Source organism: Polyodon spathula, chromosome 19, assembly GCF_017654505.1.
Source record: "Polyodon spathula isolate WHYD16114869_AA chromosome 19, ASM1765450v1, whole genome shotgun sequence".
NCBI classification, from domain to species: Eukaryota; Metazoa; Chordata; class Actinopteri; order Acipenseriformes; family Polyodontidae; genus Polyodon; species Polyodon spathula.
In genome coordinates, this window is record NC_054552.1 from 19,740,609 (window position 1) to 19,760,310 (window position 19,702).

At 38.1% G+C, this 19,702-nt stretch overlaps 1 protein-coding gene across 3 annotated transcripts in view; it reads left to right on the top strand.

The window, feature by feature from the left end:
- The first annotated feature begins 10,667 nt into the window (after positions 1-10,667).
- The window catches only part of LOC121294588 (thrombospondin type-1 domain-containing protein 4-like), a 185,801-nt gene continuing 176,766 nt past the window's right edge, over positions 10,668-19,702 (top strand). For 2 of the 3 annotated variants that reach the window (XM_041218433.1, XM_041218431.1), the window contains exons 1-2: positions 10,668-11,036; positions 15,372-15,485. Coding sequence is in view for 2 of the 3 variants with exons in the window: in XM_041218431.1 (XP_041074365.1) it covers positions 15,457-15,485 (29 nt within the window). In the remaining variant the exon portion in view is untranslated. The remainder of the gene's footprint in view (positions 11,037-15,371; positions 15,486-19,702) is intronic. The other variant, XM_041218432.1, reaches the window with a different exon arrangement.

Below are 19,702 nucleotides of genomic sequence, written 5' to 3' on the forward strand. Positions count from 1 at the left end.
AGCATTTTTAAAGTCAATGTACATTGAGCATTATTGAGTGTTTAATAGCTATGGGTGATATCTACAGCAGCACCAGGTCCACTTGATAAAAGAAATGACAGATACCTAAAATTCCGCAACGCTTTCCATCTCAAATACAAAGTTATCATTGAAAAAGTCTTCTAGTCGCAATGTTTGTCATTGAACTTTATTTATTTCAGTATGTTTAGTATAGGAGCTCACATTGGAGACGGGCGCTCCCTTTTGTAGTGTTATTTATGGAGACCTTTACTACTCCTGTAATCTCTGCTCTGGAAACAGACTATGCAAACACAATGAAGACATTACCTGGCATGCCAGGAGCTGCTTTACTGGTAGTGACCCTGTAGTTTCATTTGCAATGAAAACTAAAGTGTCTCGCTGTTTACTTGGCTGACTGAGATTCCCTAAGTAGTTGCTCAGGGCATTTCTGGCATCTCACTCGCTGTCTCTCTCTTTCTTGGCTTGTGTGGTGGCTACATCTCAAGGTGGAAGAAAAATACAAATCTTGGCAACAGTTAATGTTAATAAATATGTTACTAACATGTGTTTTATTGTTTGTTAATGGGTTGTTAATGCTTAGTGAATATATGCTAACTTTTTTTTTTTTTTTTTTTTTGTCATTGCTTACTTAACAACTCTAGATCTATCATATTGTTAAAATGTCTTTTTGTTTAAAGGCATTTTAAAGGCTACAGTATTTCTTACAAGTTTTTACTTTAATTAGCTAACCATTTACAAACAATGAAACACACATGTCAGCATGTTCATCAGCTAGTTGTTAATAGTTCATAAATCTGTAACAGCGTGAACACAATCATATACATCATCAATTTAATTAAAAAAAAAAAAAAATTGTGGATGAAAAATAGGCAAAAAGACTGCAGTAGTGCCTAATATGCCTAATATGGTCAATGTTTGTCTCAAAGAAGGGTTCTATCATCAATAAAAGAAATGATAACAAATATTTCATCAGTAACAAATTCTACACGGTAAACTATTCTATACATTTTTTAATTACAATGAAATAGATACTGAATTAAAGAATCTGGCTTACAAAAGAGTTTTATACATTTTCACCAGCACATCCATTCATCATATACTTGCAGGTCTCCCCTAGTAGAAGCAGTGTGGTGTGCAGGGTGAGTCATACAGTCGAATGAAGGGCAGCGCCTGGCTGTGCGATGTCTCCAGCCTTCGCTGGAGATTCCGGAGGGAGTGTTGCATTGGTTAGGGAGGCAAAAACACCAGGGACTAATTTCTCTTCATCAGTGGACACCTGCAACATAACTGAAGATACACATGTGCTATAACATGTGTTTCTTCAAAAACTGCACATCTGAGCTAATGGAATTGCAAAAGTAATAAGATGGATGGAATTGTGTTGTTACTTACAACCACTTCCGTGTTTACACAGATTCCATCTTCCTTTACATGTAGTAAGCACAATTTTTTCGGGATTAAGTCTAACATGCCTAAAGTTATTGGCATAATGAATCGTTATGATTTGTTTACTCTAAATTAACTTGAAAGAATGCAAACATTTGATTTGCTAGTTAGTAAGAATAATGGTAACACTTCAGTTTGGGGATCTGTTATAAGTGATTATAAACAATCTATAAACATGTTATTAATTATGATATTAACAACTATAGAATATAAATAGAAATAATAAGACTATTATACACTTTTTCTATTGTTTTTTTTTTCTTTCTCTATAGTAAATTATAACGGATATAGTCTGTCTGCCTGTCTTTTCAGGTCAGTTTGCCTTTCTTTATCTGTCCTGCTAATTGTATGGGGCTGCTTTGCTTTTGTAATGCAGCTATTATATACTTTTGCCATTTCTTTTTGCCATTGTTTATAATCACTTATAATGGTACCTAAGCTACCAGAATAACCTGTGTTTGTAGTTATAAACCTTGCACCACAACGAAATGCAGTTCTAATAAATACTGTACTAAAGGAAAGAAAATAGCCTTACCGTTATTAGTAAGGGGGTAAATCGCACTTAGCAGACAGTAATTCTTTGCTTATGATTGCAACAATTTCAGGTTCTGCTCTGATGCAGAAAGACAGAGATGCTTTTACAGAAAGTCCTCATTAAATCCTCAGAGACAACACAGTGTCTGTGCAGTGACAGTGTAGTAGTGCTGTACTAAAGGGCTGTGACAGTGGTTTGAGTCACTGGTAGAATGGGACCACAGACATTACTGCCAATGTTTTCACAACAGTACGAACCAATACAAGCTGGTAATTTTTTGCAGTAATTCAGCACATTCCCATCAGTTCCAAGGGGTACCTTTTGATCATCTGCTTGATAAATTATACAATTTATCTGCAAACTGAAATGTTTTTAGTTTGAGATTGTATGTCTCCTGTCCTTTTTCATGTTTGCAATCATTCAAAGCGTTTCTTACTGCAGTTGTTGAACTACTGTTTTTGTGTTCAGCGCTGCTCCTGATGCCTGTCATAGACACATGAAAGATATGCTAGATCAGCCAATGTGTATTTCTAAAAGTAAGAGCCATACACTGCAGTCCACTAGGTGGCGCCGGTGCTTCTTTAGATATAGACACTACATTACATATGGACTGTTGAGGACATTGAGGCCTGTAACTGGGGACAGTTAAGCCCCTTTCGCACTGGCACATTGTACCCGGGTCAGACCCTACCCGGACCGTGACCCGGTGTCACGTAGATTGACTCCACGATTTCACACTGCTTTTTGAAGAAGCAGGGTGGACCTGGATGACAGAAGAAAGTACACAATGTGCGCATGCAATGCCCAGGAAGCAGCAACGTCCACATGACCGCCCTTTCATCTATGCTTGTTACGGATGCTTCCATCCAAGCTTCTCTGGATTGAGTCATCGGCCCAAATGTTGATTACAGCAAATGAATCCCTGCTGCAATCTGGCTCATGCTGTGTCTGACTCAACAGAAATATGGCTAAACACAATAAACAGAAACATTCCTTGCGGAAGTGAAACCTTCACGCAGACGTGGCTGTTTGTTATTTCATCAGCTTAAGAACAGCTGTGCTGCATTTTGTCTCACTCAGCCCAGGTAAAAGCGTGTTGACCCACATCCTGGGGTGGGTCACTGGGACTCGGGTCAACCGGGGTACAACCCAGGTAAGTGATTTCACACTACGCGAGACTGTGGCCCGGGTAGCCAGACCCCGGGTCCGGACCCAGGTACAAGTGTTAGTGTGAAAGGGCCTTAAGAGTACTTGTGTTATTCTGTTCTTCCACAAATGCCTCTCTGTTTGCTGCAGGTAAAACTAAATCTGTAGGTCACTGTTGTTTGTTTTTATTGACAGTGTTTTGTTAGCAAAACAGAATAAACAGAAATGTTCCTTGCGAAAGTGAAACCTTTACGCAGGAGTGGTTGTTTGTTACTTCGTCTGACTGTGAATGCCCATCATGCCTTTTGTCCTGCTCGACCCAGGTCAGTGGATTTACACTATATGGGTTTTTCACCCGAGCAGCCAGAACCCGGGTCGGGCCCCTGGTAGCAGCGCCAGTGTGAATGGGGCTTTAGTAGCTTTGCCCTTGTTTAGATCTGTTATTGTTTGTTAAATGTTACCTGGGGAATTTTGGAGAGAAAATCAGTCGTGCGTCTTTGTAATCACCCCCACATGGCGTCACCTGACAAGCTGCCTTTCAGTTCCCTTCAATATTTTGATGGCAAAATTTAATACTTAAGGTTACATAACCAGGAGACTCAGTATTCATAGAAACACATTTAACTTCAGAGCTAAAACCCTTTTTGGTACCTCATATTTTTTCAGACCTTAAAGTAAATTATTTTTGTTAAATGATAAAATAAGCTTTCCTTTAGATAGCGTATCATACATCTTCACCTTGGTGTGCAGCACTGAGTGCACTTTTATTGAAAAAAAATGTGAAGGAATTTTAAAAACTATTTAATCAACTGTCAGCAGTATTGACTGCATTTTTTTAATTCTTCTAAACCTTTAAGTAACCTTTCTGGAACTTTTTGTTTTCTGGGATGCTGTTCCTCGGTTGACAGCAGCTGAGAGGAGCTTCTACCTGAGTCTAAAATAAGAGGTGTTATCTAGAGGTTAGGACTGAGGACTGAGGACTGGGAGTAACTGTCTGGTCAACTGATTAGAAGTGAGGGACTGATAGACAGTCTGGTCTAGTGGTTAGAGCTGAGAGACTGGGGAGGCAGTGTGGTCTAGTGGTTAGAAATTAAGGAACTGGGAGACAGTGTGGCCTAGTTGTTAGAGCTAAGAAATTGGGTGTTAATGTTTCAGCAAGTGCCCACATAAGGAATGTCCCTGCTATTACTTGCAGCTGTAGGAGGTCATTCAGGTTATATATGACATTTATAAGCTATGTTATTGAGATGAGGCAAACCAGAAGATTAACAACATTCATAAATATGGTAAACCTTTCTTAAACAAATGAGATATTTACACTTGTGGTACACATTAATCAAGACTATCCATACTGATAAAAACTACATTTTAAAGTCTATCGACTTATTGAGAAGAAAGTAGTCTAAGCTGTAACAATAACTTTCTGATGAGGCTTTCACTTGTGTTACAATTAGGAGGGGGCCCAAAAGCAGGTCTGATGGACCCAGCTTCTTTCACAAGGTTCTTTTCACTAAGCTTTGCAAGAAAACATTGTTGTTTACTTTGATTGAGTGAACTGGCTGTAACTGTCGTTCATTAGGCCTTTTAATTTGGGGCATTCACGCATGACTCAGAACCGGGCAACACATGGGTTAACAGTGACTTCAGAACTGCGGACCATGAGTTCAGAGGGTTTTTAAAATAAAATTACTTTAAATAACCCATAGGTTTATTATGAAATAAAGTTATTATGCACAGAAAACACGCCTAGAGAAGCAAGCTAATCAAACTTAAAAGGCAGTTCCTCTGCAATGCCTATAGTTTATAGTGTAGGCCATTGGAAGCATGCTCAACCAAGCATGGACCCCATTTATCAAATCAAATTAGGCACTTCCACAAGCAATGGAGAACAAAGCACGACGCATCCTTTTGAACCCTTTCTTTTACTAATGCAGCAAGTGTTCTTTGCTAATAGAGCAAGACTTTAGTATCTAGGGTTTCACTACCAGCATTGACTCTCCCGCTTTTACTTTACCGAGAGCTCCATGCTGTCTTTTGTAGATGATAAACAAGAGATGCTTTTTAGACATCCCTTTGGAATTGGTAAGGGGGACATGATTGGTTAATACAGCTGGCTTCCCTGGAGGTCTGGGTTCAAGTCATAAAACACAAAATGTGCTGTGATTTTGTCCTCATCACAAAATCACCACATAAATGTATGTTGTTGCGCAAAAATACAGAATAGTTATACATTATTGGTCATGTTAATATAAAAGGTGGAGTGTCTTGAACACTGCACAAGCTAGGCTGATTTGCTTGAGCTGTTAGAGCTTAGTCTACTTCCTACTACCAGGGGTCAGAAAACATGACATCACACAACAAAAAGGATATGAGCATCAGTAAGTACTGCCCTTACAAAAGGTGCTTTTGTATGGCATGTTTCCCATGCTTACACTGTGCATTTACTGTGCTTCATCATGGTGAGCGATGCATTTTGAGGGTCCCTGTGTGGTAGGGCATGGTAAAGTAGTGTGTTGGTTGAGTAATGCGGTCAGTGGAGAGCAGGTTTGCATCCTGGCAGTGCGAAGTTGGCTGTCGTTGCTGGGGATTCCACAGGTAGCGTCCAAATGGCTTTGGCACTCCTGCTGGTTAGGAGGCAAAACCGGCTGGGATTGTTTCTCTTCATAGCTCTACAGCGGACCCTACTGGCCAGGCACCTGGTGAGCTCAATGAGACACCTGCAGGGCTGGTCTTGGTTCTTTAGAGGTCGGTAGCTTTTTTATAAGTGTTACCATAAATTACTTGTGATTTGGAATATTACACTTCTCCAGTTTTTTGCTATACCATGGTAAGCTTTTACAAGGGTTAGTACAGTTTGTCTGGCTCTATGTCCCCCACAATTCAGGGAGCATGGATGTGCACTATAGATCTTCAGAGCACAGGGATTTACGATGACAGTAGGAATGTTACTGTTATCAACAGAGAGTGTGAACAAATGTAAGGGCCATATATCTTCTAGTTACATTAACCCAAGCCTCCCAATGAACTGCTGACTGTAAACTTGTTAGCAACTTGATCTACTGAACACACAGACGAAGCAGCTCACAGCAGCTGACTTAGGGCAGCAGTGTGTGGGTTTCTTCTGCAGTAATAATGTGGAACGCCCTGGTGAGATCATTCTTAGAATACTGTGTTCCATTCTGGGCATCTCAATATAAAGGACACAGTGAAGACAGACAGCACAGTGAATGGAGACCCTTTTTTCACAGAGAGTGGAAGGGTATGGAATGGACATGTTGTTGATGCTGAATCAATGGGATCCTTTAAGACCAAACTTGACAAAGTTTTGAGAACAACCAGCTAATAGGAATCAGACGAGCACAGATGGGCCAAATGGCCTCCTCTGATCCATACATTTCCTTATGTTCTTAGGAAGAAGATACAGTGTATTGATTGATCCAAATACACATAGCTGTGGTTAACCTCAAGACTGAAGTGTACCATGAGGTTTAATGAGGCCATGTCTATAACAAACATATCCTTTAAAATACCATTTTCCTACCCCTCATTTACCTGTAACTTTCTCACAAGGGCTCTTTTTGTTTTCTAAGCTTATTTTCACTTCAACAACAAAAAGTGAGCTTCTAATTTTGTGACTGAAAATACACAGTCTGGAGAGAGCAGACCTTTTTTTATTGAATGACCCTGACCTTTGCCTTTTCCAGAAAAACAATGTGAAACTGTAACTATTCATCTATATACTATAGCACATGTGACACAAAGATTTGAAAGCCCACAATAGACCACACTGCCTCCCAGCCCCAGCATTAACCACTAGACCACATTGACACCCAGTCTCTTAGAACTAACCTTTAGACCACACTTCCTGCCACAGTCCCTCAGCACTAACCACTAGACCACACTTCCTGCCACAGTCCCGCAGCACTAACCACTAGATCACACTGCCTCCCAGTCCCTCAGCTCTGACTACTTTACTTTATAAAATGGCTTAAGTGGGCTGAGCACTTTGACAATATTCCAAGCAAAAGATCTCTTTACCTCATGACTAAGCTTTTGTTTCTTACATTACTCAACCTTTTCTTCTGGAGTGAGCCATTAAATAAACTAAAAACTATTTTTGCTTTGTGCCTAACAACGCCTGTAACAACACTTGGACAACAATACACATCTTGGTGTGTTGCAGTGCCTGAATGTCACTTCATTTTTCAACATGGTATAGAATACTGAGGGCTATGGGAGAGTGTTGTAAACACTAGTATATTGTAGGGTGACTGTGAAGCACTGTATCTTTAATAAAAAAAAAGAGCTTGCCTGCTGTTTTCAAAAGAATTCAAAACCAATTCCCCTAATTTGTGAGACTTGAAATTAAATATCATAAGAATGACATCTGCATAGCTTTGAAATGCCCTGTTCATTTTCTAGGTATACTTTAAAATACTGACCCCAAAGCCATAATGAACTGTGATGGAATAGCAGAGGGGGCAGCTGTTCTGTTGGAATTCATGTGGTTGGTCAAGGGCTACTGCTTTTATCAGAGCAGGTAGTAAATAATTAGTAGCACATCTTGTAACTCTGTGTCCTATTTTTATATTTGTAGTTTTGTTTTACAGGCTTAAATACAAATAAAAACTGACTTATACTTATGTATATCCAGGTTAGATCGCAGTCCCAATATTAATAGGGTTGTTTTTTCTGGAATCTTGTATTCTGTCATATCAGATATGAATAACAATTTGATTCCTGGCAGTACCATCAAATATGAAACAGAGTACCTGTTTTTGCTTCACGCCCTCAATGTGTGTCTGATGTAGATAACTTTATTTCACAGATTATTGATTTAGCGATACAAAGATATATTTTCAACTCCCAGGAGTAGATACATATTGTTTTAACTTATAAGAACAGGAATAACAAAGCGGCCTGTTCAAAATGTAAAAATATATCAATAAACAATGTGATTTTTTAAAAAAAAAACAATAACATATTGTACTGAAAAATGGTTTATAACCATATTTTTAAACAATGGGGCTGATTTTCAAAGACTTTTACTTTTGTTTTTTCAAAAGGACAAAGAGACCTTTTAAGGTTCCAGAACTGGAAATAAACACATGTCCACCTGTCTTCAACATTTGAATACATTGAAAATGACTTTTAACATGTTAAATCGTGTTGGAACCCAGCATATGACAAAATGTGTCATACGCATCATGCACATGGCGGAGTCATATGCAAGAAACACTTATTAACATATTATTGACGTATCCCCCCCAACTCAATACCACACGACCATCATGACAGTAAAAATAGACACAATTAAGCATTCTTACCTTTGTATAAATTAATGATCAGCAGACGAGCAGACTTTAGTGTCAGCCACACAAAGAGCACAGCGCGTGGTTTTCACTAACTGCTGTGCAGATATATATATATATATATATATATATATATATATATATATATATATATATATATATATATATATATATATATATATATATATATATATAAAATGTTTACTTTTTTCTATGGGTAAATATTGGGACTGTCTTCCTATAGATCAGGACGCGGGACATTTGCTAGGAAATCAGGACTGTCCAACCATATAGGGACTGCTGACATGTATACATTTTATTGCTTATTACTATTGTAATCTATGCAATACTTAGTACAAGAGTATATACGGTGCCTATAGAAAGTCTACACCCCCTTTCAAATTTTTCACCTTTTGTTGCCTTATAGCCTGGAATTAAAATGCATTACATTTTTTTATTTATTTTTTATTTATCTACATATCCTACCCCACAACTTCTAAGTGAAAAAAGTATTCTAGAAATTTGTAGAAAATTAATTAAAAATAAAAACTGAAATAGCTTGGTTGGATAAGTGTCCATCCTCCTTATAATAGCTGTGTCCACCCTCCTAAATTAGCTCTGGTCTAACCAATCGACTTCAAAATCACACACCAAGTGGCCTCCACCTGTGTAAAATTGTAGTGATTCACATGATTTCAGGATAAATTCAGCAGTTCCATTTCAAAGCAAAGACTCAACCATGATCACCAAGGCGCTTTCAAAAGAACTCTGGGACAAAGTTGTTGAAAGGCACAGAGCAGGGGATGGGTATAAAAAAAAATATCAAAGGCCTTAAATATCCCTTGGAGCATGGTCAAGTAAATTATTAAGAAGTGGAAAGTGCATGGCACCACCAAGACCCTGCCTAGATCAGGCCGTCACTCCAAACTGGATGACCGAGTAAGAAGGAGACTGATCAGAGAGGCTACCAAGAGGCCAATGGCAACTTTGCAAGAGGCTTTTATGGCCAAGACTGGTAAAAGAGTGCATGTGACAACAATATCCCAAGCACTCCACAAATATGGCCTGTTTGGTAGGGTGGTAAGAATGAAGCCATTACTCAAGAAAGCCCACCTTGAATCCTGTTTGAAGTATGCAAAAAAATACCCAGGAGATTCTGTAGCCATGTGGAAAAAAGTTTTGTGGTGTGGCGAAACTAAAATTGAACTTTCTGGCCTAAATGCAAAGCGTTCTGTTTGGTGCAAATCCAACACAGTGCATCATCCAAAGAACACCATCCCTACTGTGAAGCATGGTGGTTGTAGCATCATGTTCTGGGGATTTCTCATTGGCAGGGACTGGGGCACTTGTCACGACAGAAGGGAAAATTAATGGAACAAAGTACAGAGAAGTCCTTGAGGAAAACTTACTGCCCTCTGCAAGAAAACTGAAACTGCGACGGAAGTTCACCTTTCAGCATGACAACGACCCAAAGCACACAGCCAGAGCTACACTGGAGTAGCTAAGGAACAAAAAGGTAAATGTCCTTGAGTGGCCCAGTCAGAGCCCTGACTTAAATCCAATCGAAAATGTGTGGCATTACTTGACTCAGGGTGGTGGAGTCTTATCCAATTCTGATCTTTCAGTTTTGCATTTTTAATATATCATTTTTCTCTCACTAAAAACTTTTTTTTCCCCTGAACAGTGTGGAGTATGGTCTGTAGATATGTGGAAAAAAATCCTCTGTAAATGCATGAAACTCTGAGGCACTGACACACAAAATGTGAAAAAAATTCAAGGTGGTGTAGACTTTCTATAGGCACTGTATATACCCATATATATATATATATATATATATATATATATATATATATATATTATATATATATATAATATATATATATAATATTCTCAATTGCCTATATCAATGCTTGAACTGTTAACAACGTTATTTAAATATGAGCAAATACATACCATTTTATTTTCCTAAAATACAAAGAAGACAAGATACATTATATGAGAAAGGATTGTCAACTTTCTATTATTAATCCTGTCTCAGATACCTGCCTGTGGTTAATGTCCGATATCGTTGGTTCTGTGTAAAACCTGTTTTGTCAATAACATGAACATATTTTAACTGGCAACCCTGCACGCTTTTCCCTTTCTATCTTTCAGAAATGAAACCACCGGCAGAGGGCACTCTTGGACGACCTCGCTAAGACGCTTTCACTCTGTTCCCATGGCTCTTACTGACCAGAGACAGAAAACTAGCAATGCGAAGGGAGCTGAAGGAACTTGAGTACGAGAGAATAGCCTCTTTGCATTGACACACACTCACCTTGGACCTCGGAAAGTTTTATTTATTTTTTGGATGATGAACCGGACTGCGCCTTGGTTTTGAGAACTGTTGCGGGTGAGTGGAAGTCGCCTTTTACCTTGGACCTGGACCTGTTAAATCTAAAAGTTACACATCTTTTCAGTTCATGGGTTTAAATTACTACATGGACAATTTCCTTTATTCTCGGGCTGAGAAATTGTGAGGGATCTCCGGTCGCAAGTGTAGGGGACTCAACAGCGCTCAGTCACTTACTGACAAGGTAATCGTTATTTACAAACTTGAATTTTGTGGTGCTTTGCTGGGGATTTTTAATGTCTATTTTACCAAATTGTATGTTTTACCTAAACACTTGTATGTAACTGTTTGTTAGTAGTTTTCAACACACATGATGTGTTAATAGTTTGTAAAATTGATGAGCTTTTTTGGTTGTTCTTACTGCATAGTTTGTTTTTTGCAACAGAGATTGTGAAATATTTATCGAAAACCATAGAAACATTAGTCAATGTATGTTTATGTGCATTATAGTTTTCTGTTTTCTTTTTCAATGAAACATATTCATACATTACATATAAAGCATATACATAAAAAATTGGTAAAAAGCTACAGTATTTTTTAAAAATATATTATGAATGCATATAATTAATTAAGAAAGGTTTGAAGGTATGCATCTTTTTGTATACAACAAAAAATCTAGTCAAACTACTTATGACATTATATTCCTTCAAATATACAACTTCACAGACAGAACCGTAATATCATGATAGCATTACACAGTCGACAAATCCAGCAATTTATGTAAAGGTGTGCGTGAGTGAGTGTGTATGTGTTTAAAATCTGTACATTCACACTCGTGGATATGAGTCAGTCTCGTGTTTCACTTTTTCAAAAACAGAGAATAGTGTGGGCGTGAACGGAATGGCTCAAAATTGATGTCTAAGGAATGGTGGAGTTTGTTATGGTTGTGTTGACACAGTGTACAGCGGCTGTAGCGCCGCCTCTTCCGCTCTACCTGTGTTGTAGTTCTTTTACTTCGAACACGTTACACGGACATCATGCAGTCGGAATGCGTAAAAAAGTAACAGGTCTCTGCAACTTCTCATTTGCTCGCTTGGGTTCTCTGGCTCGTATTACCTGCAGGAAGGTGAAGCGAATCTTGACAATGCCTGAGGCGTCTTTCAGTGTGCGTTACATTGGAGATGCACCTCTGCACACCGCATAGCTGTCGCCCAGTGCCACATTTCCTAGATTACAATGCTCTGGTTTCACATCCTGTACCGACGCAGCAGTTTGATATGGCCCAGTTCCACGCATCTCACAGCTGCCCCAGGTACTCTTTGGATTAATTTGGGTCTTTTAGTAATGACGAATCCCCTAGTGCTAAGGTTCTTACCACAGTCCTTAAGTAAACGATTTTAAATCTGTATTTTGTTTTGCAGTGCATCTACCATATGTAGCACATCCTTTCATGTCAATGGCCATCCCTTGGTTGGACAAATTGGTTGATGATTATGAATCACACTGCAGCATCCAAATAATGCAAGGCAGCAGATCTGACAGATTTGAATTGATTTGTTGGTTGGCAGGTGCTTCTGTTTGTTCAATGAAAAAGTGATGACTGTATGTTCCATTATGGGGAACAATATTTATTGCAGAATTCCATCCTTATCTTGCTGGAAAGAACTAGAGGTGGCAATCATTGAGGCAAGTCCATACCCTTCCAGAACAATTTGATCATCCCTGGCATGTAACTTTGAACCAGTCCTGCCCTAGCTTCTCATTGCTGCCAGTCTCAATCATCTGATTGACAGTGTTATGGCAGGGGTTTCTAGTTTTTTGTCCAACACCTGTATGTTTCTATAGCAGACTACTAACTAACACAACATATGCAGTGAAAAGTATGGACTGCAATTGAGCCAGTGTCATGGAAAGGGGTCAGTGGTACCAAGTGTAATGTTTTTTTTGTCCAGCAGGTGGCTATGACTAAAACACAATGCAGGTGTTTATTTTCAGCAGATAGTTGTGGAAAGCTACAGTTTTTTTTTGTTTGTTTGTTTGTTTGTTTTAATAGAGATCATCTATAACTTTAAACATCACTTGACCTCTATAAACTAACATATGATTATCGTATGAATTATGTTAATTTAGGGCAAGTTTTATAGAAAAGGGGGTTTTATTATCTCAAATTCATTCATTCACACCTCATTTGGTATTCTCAATGATCTCAGTGTCTTTTTTTTTAGTTCCCCTTTTTAAAGATAACAGACTAAATGCATGTTATTACTTGCTCAGTAACACGGTTCTCCAGCCATTCTCACAAATACAATGGGATTATTATTTTTAAATCATCTAGTAAATTAACATGAGGGAAAGGCAGCTTCTAATAACGAGAAAATGCTTCGATTAGTATTGCAACATGCACGTTGAAGTCAAGCTGCCTGTAAACTTTGGATGTTTTTTTTTTTTTTTTTTTTTTGCAACTTCTCAAATCCTTTTTCTCTTGCTAGAGCTTTAATTGTTGATTTTTTCCAAACTTCCTCCTAAAAAAAACAAAAAAACCAAAAAAAAAACATTCAAACAAATAACAATGCATTTAGAATGTGAACCCATGTATTTCTATTGCTGCTAATTTATTTTTCACTGTAGTTGAAAGATGTTGTGATGTTCACTCAGACACTGACTGTGTAACATAAGTACGGTTTGCACTGCACACCAAGACTCCAATAAAAGGAATTATCCTAAACTGGCAAGGATCCAACTAAAGCCCCTTTCACACTGGCATGCTCAACCCAGGTCAGAACCTACTTGGGTCAGGACCTGGTGTCATGCGGGTCGGCTACGCAATTTCACACTGCTTTTGATAAAGCAGGGTTGACCTGGCTTACAGACGCAAGTACAAAATGCACGTGTTAGTGCCCCGGAAGCAGTTTGTTACTGATGCTTCAATCCAAGCTTCTCTGGACTGATGTTGATTAGAAAAAATGTTTCTTCATTCCTGCTGCAATCTGGCTCATAATGTGAAACCTAACGCAGGCGTTGCTGTTTGCTATTGAATCGGCTCACGAACGTCCGTCATGCATTTTGTCTCGCTTAACCTGGGTCAAAGCGTGTCGACTCACATCCTGGGGTGGTACGACCCAGGTACGTGGTTTCACACTACACGTGATTGTGACCCGGGTAGCCAGGATCCAGGTCTGGACCCGGGTAGGAGTGCCAGTCTTTAGGATATGGCTGGCATACCCCATACATACCCCACTCCATGCTCCATTGTAAGGTATTTGCTGATGTTAATTATAGATAAACATTGTACCCAATAGCTTGGAATAGGGGTTTTCAACCGGGGGTACAAGTAACCCTGGGGGTACGTCTACCACTCTTACTTGGAAAACAAAAATGAATGAAGAAAACACAAAAGTCGACAAAGTGCAAAGCGACAGAAAGTTATACAGAGCCCCTTTGGATAATGTTCATGCTGGCTTTAATAAAAAAACTAAATAAAGTTTGTCATTTAGTTATAGTTTAATCTTGAGGTTAATGTTTTTGATACAGTAAATATTTTAAATGGCAGACATAAGTATGCTGAGGTGAGAATAGTAACGTGATGTACATTTACAGTGCAGACTATTTTGTATTTTTTATAATGATTAATCCAAATAGAAAGCGAATACGAGTGTTTCCAAAGACATTCCTAAATACTGTCTTTTAATTCTGTGCAGCCAAAGACATGTAATTAAGTTTTAAGAATGAAGCCTACTGTTTGGCATTCTGCCTTAAACCAGCAGTTTGTCAATCCCAGACAGTTGTGAAAAATGATATATTAAATAAACAGGAAAGAATGTGTAATCAGATTATTCTGTATTATATTGCAATTGTGGTACCCTCAAAAGAAGACTGAAAACCCCTGGCCTAGAATTAGCTATCCTTTTTATACCACAAGTATTTGATATATGTCATTTAATTTAATTTGGGTTATGTCGAAAGCCATTATGATTGATTGTAACCTAGCAACCACCTACGGTTTAGTAACACAGTATATTATTTGTGTAAGTTTTTTACTTCTAAATTTTTCCTAAGCAGTTGCAGAATGAGCCTGCCCTGTATCCCCTTCTTTGGGAGTGGGAGAGCAGTTCAGTCTCCATGCTGAACCGGATTGCCTTTGTGAATGCATTTGTGATGTGTCTTGTGATGTCTTAGTGGACCACTGGAGCAGACTTACAGAAAAATATAGTGCAATAGCCTACTGTGTCAATACCTGTAGCAACACAATTTGTATTCATTTTTCCTAAACTTAAATTGAAAAAATATGTGTGTCCCTCACTGATCAGGGGGTGAGACGACTATTCTGTGTGTCCATCACTGATCAGCAGAGGTGAGATGACCTGTCTGTGTTTCCATCATGGATCAGGAGGGGAGAGGATCAGGCTGTGTATCCATCAATGATCAGGAGGAGGAGAGGACCAGTCTGTGTCCCTCAGGAGAGTATCACCCTGATGTCAATCGCAGATGGGAGTGTGCAAAACAATACAGTGTATCTGTAGAAAAGCTTTTGACATCATTATCATTAAGAGCACCAATATTGTTTTTTTTTTTTTTTTAGGAAACCGTTTCATGTTGGGCCCAGCTTGTGAAAAGAAAATCTTCCTCTGTTTGGAATCTCATCTTCCTGTCCAATACTTGGGAATATGGTAGAAAACTTATCTGGAATTCTGAGGTAAAAAGCCTTTTATATTGTATTTTTTTTTTTTATATATATTTTAAAAATTAACTATTTTTGATCTCAAAAGTAGCCTAAAATTTTACATAGACAATAAACACATGTTACATACTTACACCCTTGGCGGGGGATATGTATGTCACATGTAGAATACAAAAATAGCTAACTTTGGACTGATATAAAATTACTTTTTAATGACCTGGTAATATATGGAAAATGGATCACAACATTTTGTCTTCTGTTATAAAAAGTTAATCACAAACAATTTGGCACAATGAGTTCTGAGGGGACGCATCTTGTACCAGGTGCCACCAGTTTTAGCAATTACACTCATGTTAAATCTGCTCTCTTATAAACGAGTGCAATTAAGTAACAAGTTTCATGAGAGTCTGTAGGAAACCAGGATTGGGATTTTAGTGAACAAAACAAAGCATAGGCAGACATGCAGATGTTTTTAATATGAACCACAAATGAAAAAAAGCACCTTAGTGGGGGTTGTACTGTGTTCTTCAATGAATAGGACATAGCCAGAATACTGGATGCAGCATGCCACAAATAGGTACTGTACTTGTAATTCTACTTTTATTAACAATCTCATTGCTATTATTATTAGGCTTCCAAGCCAAAGCCTACTGTTATTGTTAAAGGTTTTTTTGTTTTTTTTTTCCTTCCCAAAACTTTAAACTGCTGCTGCTTTGAAGCTGTGTGACTGATCAGGTTTTGACTTGGCAGGTAACAAGCTGCAGTTGGCGCCTTGACGCATTTTTCGATAAAACCTTTCGAAATCTTCTTGGGAACCGGTGAAGCGATTGATCTGAAACTTGGCATCAAGTTTGCGAAGCAGAAGTTGCTGTGATAAATTTTAATGTCAACATGGCTGCCACAAATCTTATCGAAATGCGCCCCTAACAACAAACTGCTGATGTTTGAAAACCGTTTGTCCAACAAACTCCAAACTTGGAAGTTATCGTCCCAGTAACAGTAGGATACAAATATGTGAAAATAGTGATGTTTTGTAAAACAAGATAGCCGCCACTTATACGTTTACATTTGAAATTTAAACCTGCAACAGTTGACAAATTATTTACTTGACTAACTGTACTGTATTTAGTATTTGACTTGTATGTTTAATATACAACACTTGCACATTTTAATATATAATGCATGCACATTTGGTATTTCATTTTTGTTACCTTTCACCTCCCATAGTGTTTATCATTTAACAGAGGGTATAAAGAAGTTTGGATCAGAATCCAATATCATCCCTTACAAAAAAGTAACATACTGCAAGTATACTTGTGCCACAATTGTCTGGTTTTAGTATACTATTGATACCATTATACTATTCTATATATTCTACTTGCAATATACAACTTTGCATGCAAATAGTTCTCATAAATTTGACTTAGCCACAAGTTTGCCCAGTTATAGATTAGGTCCAAATCCTTTAGAATTAGCTGGGCTGTGGATTCAGAGTCCACTACCCAAGTTTGGTATCATCTGTAAATTTAACAATTTTGCAGTGTGTATAAGTACAGACCGTTGTGTTACCCCACTAAGTACACACCCCCAATCTGATTTTACAACTCTGCTTTGTGTGTTTTTTTTTTTTTTTTTTTTTTTACCAGTTATGTATTCCCATGGACACTTATCCAACTAAGCTATTTCAGTTTTTATTTTTAGTTAATTTTCTACACATTTCTAGAATATTTTTTTCACTTGGAAGTTGTGGGGTAGGATGTGTAGATAAATGAAAAAAAAAAAAAATGCATTTTAATTCCAGGCTACAAGGCAACAAAAGGTGAACATTTTGAAAGGGGGTGTAGACTTTCTATAGGCACTGTATAAAACCCATCACCAGGAGTAAATACTTAGGGAATCATGTATCAGTGTTAAACTTCATACACTTCAACTCGACATGCCGTACTTGTAAACATATATTTGTAATGCTTAATTGTAGTATTATGGCTATTTGTGGAGCAGTCAATAACTATCTTTTCATGTGTAGGCTACTTGACAGTTATATAGTCTAAACTGGACAATAACAGTTCATCCAACTTAGAATAAAAAGATCTGCCAAGTTAGCCCCATTGTTTTTTTTTTGTTTTTTGTTTTTTTTATAACTTGGCCTTTTTTGTAAATATCACGTCATTACTTGGCCAATACATTTATTCTAACTTTTTAACCAATGCTTGTTGTAATTTTAAAGTTTTTCCTAACAAAACAATCCTAGGATCTGAACCAATGCTTCCAGGAGACTAATGCCTAGAGAAAGGTCTTTAGACCATTAGGCCATGGTGGTCACAAAACATTTAATTGAAAAAAAAAAATGGTATAAAAAAGTAATACAAGTGAAAGTTGAAACAAAGTAAACATTTTAATATGCATGTGGTGGTCAAGTGTCTAGATTTGTAAATAAATATAAGTAGAAACAGACAATAATAAGCACCCAAAGAATTGTGATAGTTTTGTCGATCCATCAGTTGTCTGACAGAGTTCTGTATAGAGAGTTGCTTCCCACGTTCTATCTTGGCAGGAGTTACTGGCACTCTCAATATTTCAACTAGGGTAGATATGATATCCAGGATGTGGTACTGGGTCACTGGTATTCCTGGCATATTAATAGTAACTAATTAAATACTTGGAAATGAGCCCCAAGCTAAAATGAAAATCATCAGTCCAATACAGATACTAGCAAGTCCTTTTTCTTTCAGATTAACACAACATCTGTTGCCTTTTAACTTGTTTGATTATGGTTACATGTCTTTAATACACAATGGTATATGCTAGATACAGTGCCTATAGAAAGTCTACACCCCCTTGAACATTTTTCACATTTTGTTGCGACAGTGCCTCAGAGTTTCATGCATTTAAATGATGATTTTTTTCCACTTATCTACACACCATACTCCACAAAAAAGTTTTTTTTTTGAGAAAAAAATTGTATATTAAAAATGTAAAACTGAAAGATCATAATTGGATAAGTCTCCACCCCCCTGAGTTAATACTTGGTGGAAGCACCTTTGGCAGCAATTGCAGCTGTGAGTCTGTTGGGATAGTTCTCTACCAACTTTGCACACCTAGATTTGACGATATGTGACCATTCTTCTTTACAATACTATTCAAGCTCTGTCAAGTTCCTTGGAGAGCGTTGAAATTTTTGATTGGATTTAAGTCGGGGCTCTGACTGGGCCACTCAAGGACATTTACCTTTTTGATCCTTAGCCACTGCAGTGTAGCTTTGGCTGTGTGCTTTGGGTCATTGTCATGCTGAAAGCTGAACTTCCGGCCCAGTTTCAGCTTACTTGCAGAGGGCAACAGGTTTTTCTGAAAGACTTCTCTGTACTTTGCTCCATTAATTTCCACTTCTATCCTGACAAGTGCCCCAGTCCCTGCCGATGAGAAACATCCCCATAACGTGATGTTGCCACCACCATGCTTCAAAGTAGAGATGGTGTTCTTTGGGTGATGCGCTGTGTAGGGTTTGCGCCAAACATAACGCTTTGCATTTAGGCCAAAACTTTTTGCCACATGGCTACAGAATCTCCTGAGTGTTTTTTTGCATACTTCAAACAGAATTTAAGGTGGGCTTTCTTGAGTAATGGCTTCCTTCTTGCCACCCTACCATATAGGCCAGATTTGTGGAATGCTTGGGATATTGTTGTCACATGCATATTTTGACCAGTCTTGGCCATAAAAGCCTTTAGCTCTTCCAAAGTTGCCATTGGACGCTTGATAGCCTCTTTGATCAGTTTCCTTCTTGCTTGGTCATCCAGTGCAGGGACGGCCTGATCTAGGCAGGGTCTTGGTGGTGCCATACACCTTCCACTTCTTAATAATCGTCTTGACCGTGCTCCAAGGGATATTTAAAGCCTTTGATATTTTTTATCCCCTGATCTGTGCCTTTCAACAACTTTGTCCCAGAGTTCTTTTTAGTATTTTGGTTTTAGTATACTGTTGATACCATTATATTATTCTATATATTCTACTTGCAATATACAACTTTGCATGCAAATAGTTCTCAGAAATTTGACTTAATTTGCCACAAGTTTGCCCAGTTATAGATTAGGTCCAAATCCTTTAGAATTAGCTGGGCTGTGGATTCAGAGTCCACTACCCAAGTTTGGTATCATCTGTAAATTTAACAATTTTGCAATGTGTATCTTGGTCCAAGTCATGCATATAAGTGAGGATCAGTAAGGGTCCAAGTACAG